The 9304-nt window shown below is 46.5% G+C and overlaps 2 protein-coding genes across 26 annotated transcripts in view; both read left to right on the top strand.

The window, feature by feature from the left end:
* Positions 1-333: 333 nt before the first annotated feature.
* LOC105679611 (glycosylated lysosomal membrane protein) lies at positions 334-5848 on the top strand. Its single transcript, XM_012379743.2, has 6 exons — positions 334-517; positions 2034-2291; positions 3391-3594; positions 4368-4598; positions 4758-5050; positions 5227-5848. Exons 1-6 carry the CDS (start codon positions 416-418, stop codon positions 5393-5395), a joined length of 1257 nt encoding a protein of 418 aa, XP_012235166.1. The 5' UTR covers positions 334-415; the 3' UTR covers positions 5396-5848.
* A 1053-nt stretch (positions 5849-6901) lies between these two features.
* Positions 6902-9304, top strand: part of para (paralytic) — a 67982-nt gene continuing 65579 nt past the window's right edge. For 21 of the 25 annotated variants that reach the window (XM_012379687.2, XM_012379692.2, XM_012379695.2 and 18 more), the window contains exon 1: positions 6902-8927. The gene's annotated coding sequence lies outside the window, so the exon portion shown is untranslated. The remainder of the gene's footprint in view (positions 8928-9304) is intronic. The other 4 variants (XM_012379693.2, XM_012379683.2, XM_067349004.1 and 1 more) reach the window with 1 other exon arrangement.

Genomic DNA, 9304 nt, shown 5'->3' with positions numbered 1-9304 from the left:
TTATAATATTATTAGATTAGCACTCTTTTTTATATTGCTTTATAAAAGTATGAAATATGCTTTCCAAATTTTTAACGTAAATTTTTTTGATATGTTTGAAAAAATGTTAAAGCTGTAGCTTCCAAAATAAAATTCATACTGTTATCTCATATATTTATAGCAAAGATTAAAAAAAATATATTCAATAAGAAATTATAGTTCGTCAGTAAATACTCAATCTCGGATTTTTCGCCGTTTATCAATCGATATATACCGATCGAGCAAATTCTGATTTACCGTTCGCTTAATTTCTGTGCGATTCCTCTCATCTCCACTACAGCGCTGCTTCAACTAAAACGCACTCGTTCCCACGCGATATCGCGCATCAGTTCACGGACTAGCGTCATCAACGAACGAGAGAGGCGCAGTGTTTTGGATGTCATTGTCATATGCGACGGCAGGCATGGCCAGCATCTTGACGTTTTGTTTGCTGCTCGTCGTCGTATCGGCAAAGTCGAGTTATACCACGCGGCGCTCAGTGAGTACGAATTCTCTAACCTCGGCCTAGTGTAGAGTAATCGACCGCGCAATTGCCACACAATGCAATACAACCCAAGCAGCATCGCGACGATTGACGTGTTGTCGAAAAAGAAAGATCGCGTGAGTCATCGCTGAATCGCAACGCTTTCGACTTCCGCGTTGACACACGAGCGTTTCCTGGACTTTGTTCTTGATCCGCGTAAATCGCTCGAGGGGCGTGTTGTGTTCGAAGCATGAATCCTAACTTCGCTTCCGATCGCGTTCCCAAATTTCCAGTCGTCCGGATACGCGCGTTTGCACGTCACGCTGGAAGCTTGTCACAATTTCGCCTGTTATTGAACAGGTGGACTCATTGATAAATTGGCTACTGTGGCGTATTAACGGCTGATCGGATAAGTGCACCATACGCGACCTAGATTGTTTGAGATTTAAGGGCACGGTCGATCGTAATGTGCGGCGCGTGAAATGCGAAGATTCGAAATGGCATTGATATTTTCGTTCGAATAAGATTTAAATCTTATTGATGAATGACTTGATGTTAGCAAACAATGTAGTAGTAAAAAACTTCAATGCGGGAAGTTTAGTGTTTAGAGTTTCGATAATTTTTGTTTATTATGTTTTTTGTATTGGATTGTTTAAAAAAATTTTTTTTTCTAGTTTTCATATATGAAAATAAAATTAAAAATAAACTGGAATGCTCTGTGAACAACTTTATACTTTCCATCTGTTGATTAGATATGTAATCTTATCAGCTTTTACTAGTTGTGGTCATACAAGTGAAATTTGTTGGATAAACGAGAATACTTCGGAAATTGTTATTAATATCTCAAATGTTTATAGATGTTCAATACCGTATCTTGCACACACAAGCCTACTGTGTTAAATTTGTAATAAACTAGAGTATCGATCTTAGAAATGAATTATTAAGTAAGTATATATCAAGGCGACGTTGTAAAGTTCTCTTGAAAAATGGGACAAGAAAATCTATCATGTTAAAAGATTCACGTTGACGTAAATGCAGCGCGCCGGGCACGTTATTCGCGAACGCTAAAGTGAATAAAAACGATTAAAAATAAAATCGTCACTCGCACGCGCGCGACGCTCATAATTAATGGCGCGGTGCAAAATTTTAAATCTTTCACGGACCTGTTAAAAGTACGATAAAATAAACGAATTTTTTTTTTTTCGTATCAAGTACTTTTGCAAACTCCTCGATTTTGGCAAACTAAAGAGAGAACGCAGCGTTTTCGTCGTTTTAAATTACGGCTCGCGTGTAAATATGAGCCTGCACATCGTACATTAACGTAATCATAACATCGTTTCGTGTAATAATCGACGTGCGGCCAGTAAGTTTGCGCGGGGGGGGGAGTCGAGGGAGACTAGCGTAGAAGCGACAAGGCCGTCGGACACAATCCAGCACTGATCTAGGTCATCCGTCCGTTAATGCGCGAACGTCGTTTAATCGCCGGTCTCTGGAGTGATTTATAAAACGCCGCTGATTTATTCCCTTTCAGTTACGATCGTGGGTGAATCCGGACTGCAACGAGCTGTGCCGTGAACGCAACGTGACGACGCTCTACCTGCGAGCCGACGGCCCGAACGACACGTTACATTACTTATGGGATTTCGTCAGCAATCCGTCCGTACTGCTGGCGGTTACGCCATCGTCCGCCTGGCTCAACATCAGCTGGGACGATTATCTCGCGAGGAGAGAGAAGTCGCTTATCTTCTCCGAGAAGCCCTACTACACTTTTGGGATAATAATAAATAAGGTGAATTCTCGCACACTTTTCTTAGCTATACAATCAGGGTTTGTTTGTTTACTCGTCGCCAGTTATGAAGAGGAAAATATATCGGATGAGAACGCGAAAATAATTTTTCACACCGTCGAGTCTTGATTGAAATTATTGAAATGATTTTTTTGTCGACATAAGCGCGGCCCAAAGTTGTTTGCCGAAACGTTTTTGTAATATTATTCCGTGTTGATTTGTAATATATTTTACGTCTTGAGACACCCGTGCTTGGTTCTCTTAATCGCACTATTGATGATAAAGTATAAATGGTAAAAAATGTGTGCAAAGACAAGTGATTGATTGACATATGCTGAGAATTTTCTTTAATAAAGAACAGGAGAATGTATATTGAAATAATTATTGCTAATAAGAAGATTTAACTCCGAACTTGAAGACGAATTCAAGTGAGTGATATAAATCCACTCGTCGCACACCGCCGTGCCGAGTGTGAGGGCACACCTTGTGGTTTCTTAATTAAACCTTTGCACTCTAATGTCTCCACTTCGTAGAACTACTCTTCAAGACTGTCTTCTCCCTCTGAGAACACGCGGAGTCTCTCTACGTAATTTTGTTACGTCGTGAAGGAATATTTTGGCACTGCGGAATGCAGAGTGCAAATTTCCGGTCATTTCTAACGTCGCTATTAAAATATACTCACCGCTCATTCAGTAAATTAATTCGATGCAGCATATTGCGAGCATAAAATTAATTCCGATGGGATTAATCCTTTGCATGCAAAACGTATAATTGATAATTGATTCGCCATCAATTGACAGAATTAATGGTCGCGTATAAAGCGATGAACAAACAAATTCTGTGCGATCGATAGACTGCATTCGTCGGGAGTTTCGAGCGCGATAGTCAATATCGACGAAATCGCGGTTTAATTTATTGTCATTAATGTGCGATCTCGTGCGAGAAATTGCGATTGTATTTATCTAAGTCCAATTTCGCAGCTTCGCTGTTCAATGACTCGTTCTCGCCGTCTGTCATGATTTTTATGTTCTGTGTGATTGATACACTTTTGCGCGAACCGTCGGATCTGCCGGATGATAATTGCGATCGTTCTGCGTTACAGATTATCGAGTTCAACGACAGAAATGACACGGCACTGATTTACACTGCCGACGTCGCCAATACGAATGTTTTGCGTCCCGAATATTTCAAGTGGCGGCGCGTATCTCTGTCGCAAAACAAGGAATTCGTCTCTCTGGATATGGAGGGTAACTCTTATCACGATACTGCTAAGAATATCAGCAGATACGGGAGTGTAAAGCTTTCGGTAAAGTATTCTGCAACATTGAAGCGAAAGTATCAGTGGTACATTATGTAGTGAAGTGCATGCGAAAATAAATTGCGCGCGTATGAAGCTCGATTGGCTCTCTCGACTCTCGACGAGAGCAGCTTCGCTTTGCGCCGGAACGTGTAGATATTGCACTGGCAAGTAAGTTCGTTCGGTTTTTGGTTGGTACTGCTCGCAATGCCGATTTCACTCTTTTCCTTTCGGTGCTACATTGCAACTCATTTCGGCATTTGAACGGTCATCTTTTACGTAAATTTTCCATAAGGTTTGGTTGCGCTGACATTAGTATTGTGTGCGCTTGGTACTTGTAAAATGGAAGCGGACAAAGTGCATTATCGTCATGTTTTGCGTTATACTATTTGCAAAAAGGCAAGCGAGCTGCGGATGCTCATAAAAAAAATATGCCGCGTGTATGGAGATGATAACCCTAACAGAACGCGTATGCCAAAAATGGTTCGCCAAACTCTGTTCCGGAAAATTTTGATAGGAGATTTGATCGCCCTACCGAGATTAATTCGGATGATATCAAGGCCCTCGTCGATAATAATCCATCCCAATCGGCGCGAGAGATTGCTACAGCACTCAATAGATCCCACACGAGTGTTGAAAATCATTTGCGCAATAAATGTGTTATATTCCGATTATAAAAAAAACCGAACGAACCTATTTGCCGACCCAATACATTCGGCTTTCTCGTCACACACTCGTCGTGCAAAGCGCTTGTGTAAGATCTACTTTCCTTCGCTTTCCAGCTCCGAGGATTCTGCACCCTCGCTCACTCGGATATGTTGCCGCATATGCTGCACACGGAGAATTCGACCCAAGTGGACATTATTCTCGATCACATTCAGACCAACGAAACGTTTTCCAATAGCAGATTCGCTATTGAATTGCTTGCGGTCGGCGGTGGCAACCCCAAGATACCGATGATCATTGATACTAAAAAGAGTTTGGACGACGAGCACACGCCGGGTATATTCAAGGTTAGTGGTCGGACATCTGCCGCTTCCGCTCATTAATTTATCACTCATTTTACGTGTATATATTTTTTGAAATTAATTTTTCAATTTGCTGATTTTTATCCTTTTAATTCAGCACATCATAACGATCACTCTAATAATGCAGATGATATTTCTTTTCAGGTTATCGAAGTTAGAACGCCACCGTATAACAAACTGGACGGCGCGTTATTCTCCGGAGCGTATTTACAGTGGCGACCGGTGTCATACAACACCGCATCACGCGATGTAACCAGTTCGACGGAGACAAAGGAATATCCACCAGAGAAAGTGTTCAATCATACGAGCGCGATCGAAAATTCGATGCTCTACTGTTATTACGGAAGCGACGTGGACGATCTCCTTTTACAGAAGTTGACGGTTTCTTTGGGCATGGAAGGGGACGGTTTTTACAAGAAGACGCATTATTCCACATGGTGAGAACTTGTTTATACGCTTGATTACTAATTTTTTTTTAATAACAAATACATTTTTAAGTATTTCGTAAAAAAAGGATCGCAAAAATTCTTATTAGCTTTTATAGAAAATTCTTTCCCATCGCAGTATATATAATTTACGGATATAATAATTTGAAACGATTTTTATATCGCAGGACTTTTATAATCGGATATGGCACACCGCCCGAAGAGAGATTTTCCTCTTTAGTGATCATGATTATCTCAATCGGCCTTGGCCTTCCTTTGCTCATTATGATCATTACCGGACTGTACCTTTGCATTCGTAGAAGGAAACGACAAGGCAACGTTTATTTAAGTCGATAAAAATGCTCAAACTCGTTACATTTAGGCGCTATTATACCACCATTGTTCTACACAAAGAGATATTCCTATATTTATATGCAACACGTATATTTTTACACGAACTATTTAGCTCGGATCTGATATCAGTGTGATAAGCGTGAGTGATAATCCGTTCTTTCACAACGTATTTAGCGTTAAGTGCGAGGCTTGAGTGTGGTTGCCTAGTTCTTTGTTATTAATATTTTAGGATAATACATTTGCAATAATGCGTTGTGCGTTGCCATTTGATGCAAACGTAACATTAGAACCAGCCACACTCGTTCCTGAATATATTACGAGAAAGCGCGACGTGTGTGTTAATTTGTGCGAAAGATTTGAACTTTTCTAGACGATTTCTTATTGAACATTGTATGTGTGTGTGTGAATACAGGATGCATGATTCATGAAATATATCCTATAATAAGTTGTACTACATTTTGTGGCCTCCTTTTATGATATACGCTCCATACCTTTTTAATTTTAAAGTAAAATGTGATATGTCTACATTACTCGAGCTATACTTTTATGTCTTTTTCTCAGGGCTCAAAAAAATATGAAAATTACATTTCTCCGAATGCATACAAAGTCTTACGCACTCGACAAATTTATTCCGACTTACATGTATATTCTCGTTGTAATTCAGACATATGTTTCGCGTACATTTTGCATCTTATTTGCAAAATCGATAAAAAAAAAGGGGAAAAAATCCAGAGCAAAGGGAATTCTGTATTATTTCCTCGGGGGAGCTAATCGCGTACGACAGCAGTATTCGAAGCAGCGAAGTGACAAATTCGATTGGCGCGTACAAAAGTAAGGTACACAAATTGACGTTGTAAAAACATACGGTTGGTGCATAAGCGGATTGGATATCCGCGAGACGCTTGGTCGCAATATCTGTTACTTTTACGCCGGGACCGTGTTTTCAGCAAGATATACGCATATCTCGGGGTGTTGCATTACATTTCATTATTCAATCGCGCGGATCGCAGCGCCCGCACCGGTCGCGGCGCGTCCGCAGCGCGGCGGTAAGCCGTCGCGGACGAGCTTACTGAGGCTCGCGGGTATGGTCGGACGTTGCCAAGGGATCGCGGGCGAATGTTTTCAGGCAGCGGTAGTAAAGAGCTGGCGCGGTGGTTGGTACCGTGTTTCCCTCCGAGCGCTGCGGGAGGGCACGGCGGCGGAAGGACGGCAGCGGCGGAGGGGAGAGACGAAGAGGAAACACGTCCACGACACCGAGGTGGAGGGGTACATTTTCATTGATCCACCCCGTGCTACGGAAGCGCACCACGCGCAGCACTTACGAGCCCTGAACGGAGCATTGATCTCGCCTCCCCCCCGTAACGTCCCGCTGGCGGTACCGTCGTTTCGTCGCGAGTCGCCGCGATTTTGCAAGGAAATCGGCGATTTTTGCCCCCCCCCCCTCCGTCCCCCCTCTGGCGATTCGCCGTTCGACGGTGCCAGGTTAGGCGGCGGTAACGATCCGAGCGGAGCGGTTCATCGGGATCGTCTCCGAGGCGTGGACTCGGAATCGCGGCGCGCTTTACAGAGGGGGGCGCGGGTGGAAGGGCGGAGGAAGGGGAGCGAGCGAGATGGTCCGCGTAGCGGATCGCGAATGGGGCACAGAGCGGGTGCACAGAGAGCGGGGCGTCCCGTGACTAGTTACCGCGGAGTCCGCTGCGCGGGAGACTGGCGCGTGGCGATGCAGTAACAGTCCGCGTCGACTTGGACCGACGTCCGCGACAGTCGGCACCGCTGGTGGAGTGTCCGCTTAACGCGGTGACGAAAGCGCGGCACGATTTCAACAAAGGGACATCCCCGACGCCGGGAGAGTACGAGACGCGCGTTTGCGAAAGAAAAAGAAGGGCGGACTCCTCGAGAGTGCCGAGAGCGAGGGAGAGTCGAGCGCGCGAGCGAGCGAGCGAGCGAGGGAAGGCCGCGGCCTGGCGTTATCACCGAGCGAGCCTCCGTACCGGCCGCGTTGCTCCGAGGGCGAAACGTCGCGGGGGGCGCCGAGGGGTGACGGTGCGAGGGAGAGAGCGACGGGAAGAGTCGGAGGAGGAGAGGGAGAGAGAGAGAAAGGGGGTGACGGAGAAAAATAGAAGGAGAGAAGAGAGCGAGCGAGAGGGGGAGTGAGCGCGGTCGGCGTAGGTGGGAGAGGCGGCGAAGGAGGACACGAGCGCTCGAGAGGGAAGGAACACGCCGAGGGCGGGTTGGAGCGAGAGGGATAAGGAGAACGATCGTTGGCGCGCGCGCGTTTCGCCGCGCGTCCGATCGCGCGTGTCGTCGTCGTCGTCGTCGTGTCGGTGTGCTCGCGTTTGTACAACATGTGAGTGTGCGCGCGCGCGCGCGTGTGTGTGTGTGTGTGCGGAGAACGGCGAGAGAGAGTCGACGACAGAACAAAAGGGGGGTTGAAAAAGAAGGACCCGCGCCGACCCGCGGATACCACGGGCCGTGCGGAAAGATCAGCTAAGGGTGCGCAGCGCGCGAGAACGGACGCGAGACGAGAAGTCGGGAGCGAGCAAGTCGGCGCGGCACGTTAAACGGACTGCTTGCTCTGACGTGAAGTGGCGTAGCGGCCGCGTCAACACGGGCGACGCGGCGGCCGGACGGACACGAACGCGTCGACGGGCCTGTCCCCCGGAGGAAGGGACCGTCGCGCGCGCAACGCGATCAATTTTCGTTGCGGCGCGCGGGCGGCCGCCAACAGACCGTAGGACGGACGCGAGACGAAATGACGGGGCGACCGGGATACCGATAATCGGCCGGATAATGTTGTCGCAGAGCAAGTTCTACGCTCTCTTCATCCACTACACGTTTGTGTAGCGCGACACGGGGCGGGTCCTTGCCGCTGCGGTGAATAGTGAAGGAGAAAGAAGAAGAGGAGGAGGAGGAAGAGGAGGTGGAGGACGACGAGAGCAAGGCAGAAGAAGAAGGAAGAGGAGAAGGGCCGAGCGGCGAGTGAAGGTAGAAACGAGAGAAGTCGTGGAAAGGGGCGGAATAGAAGGAATTATCTCGAGACGAAAGGGCGCCTTGAAGTCAGCGTTAGGTCGCGCCATCGTTGCTCGGGGCTGAAAGAGAGGAAGAAGACGGAGAGAAGGAGAAACGGAGTTTCCGAGTGGAAAAGATAAAAACAGAGAGGTGGCCGTGTAACACGGTGCACGCGCGCGCACGCACGCACGCACGCAGGGAGTGAGATATCGCGCGCGAGATCGGAGAAGCGCCACGTTTCGCCGTCGCGTCGTTCTTCTTCTGCCGTTTGTTGGTGTGAAAGAAAAAAAAAGTGCATCTCAGTGTCGTCGCTCATCGGTGCTCAGTTTGTGCTAACCCCGTATTTTCGAGGCTGAACGAGCAAAGCCCGCGGAGGTATCCCAGAACCCGCCCCCCCTCCCCCCACCCTCTCTTCCCACGACGTTGCAGTGCCTCTCTTCTCTCCGTATCGCTACGTCGCGCGCTTCTCTTTTACGTTTACGCAGCGGTGACTATCTACGCTGGAGAGTGTTCGACCTCCTCGACTGTAAGTGTCAAAACTTTTATACACTATGTGCGCTTGAGTGTTTGAAAGTCATCCGAGAAATTGCTTTTTTCGATATTACATTTCGGCCTGATTAATTCTCCTTCACGTAACTCGAGCCAGCGTCAAGGTGGCTCTTTTACCATGTCGCATTGTCCGCCAGCACGAGTTACGTTCAAGTTGTGTAAAAAGAAATACTGCAGTCGTCGAGCGAATCATAGATATCATATTTGTTACGGATAGCGCGGAAAAGTACAATCCATTAGTTTTTCTTTCGAATGCTTTACGTGTTAAAAATTAGGCGACAAAAATATACCAACAAAAGTATGAGTTGTCTGCCTTGACGCGTGGAACTGTTACAGAATAATATCCAAGTTTTT

Source organism: Linepithema humile, chromosome 2 (genome assembly GCF_040581485.1).
Source record: "Linepithema humile isolate Giens D197 chromosome 2, Lhum_UNIL_v1.0, whole genome shotgun sequence".
NCBI classification, from domain to species: Eukaryota; Metazoa; Arthropoda; class Insecta; order Hymenoptera; family Formicidae; genus Linepithema; species Linepithema humile.
The sequence above is the reverse complement of the archived record's forward strand: the minus strand, read 5'-3'. Positions and strand labels throughout refer to the sequence as shown.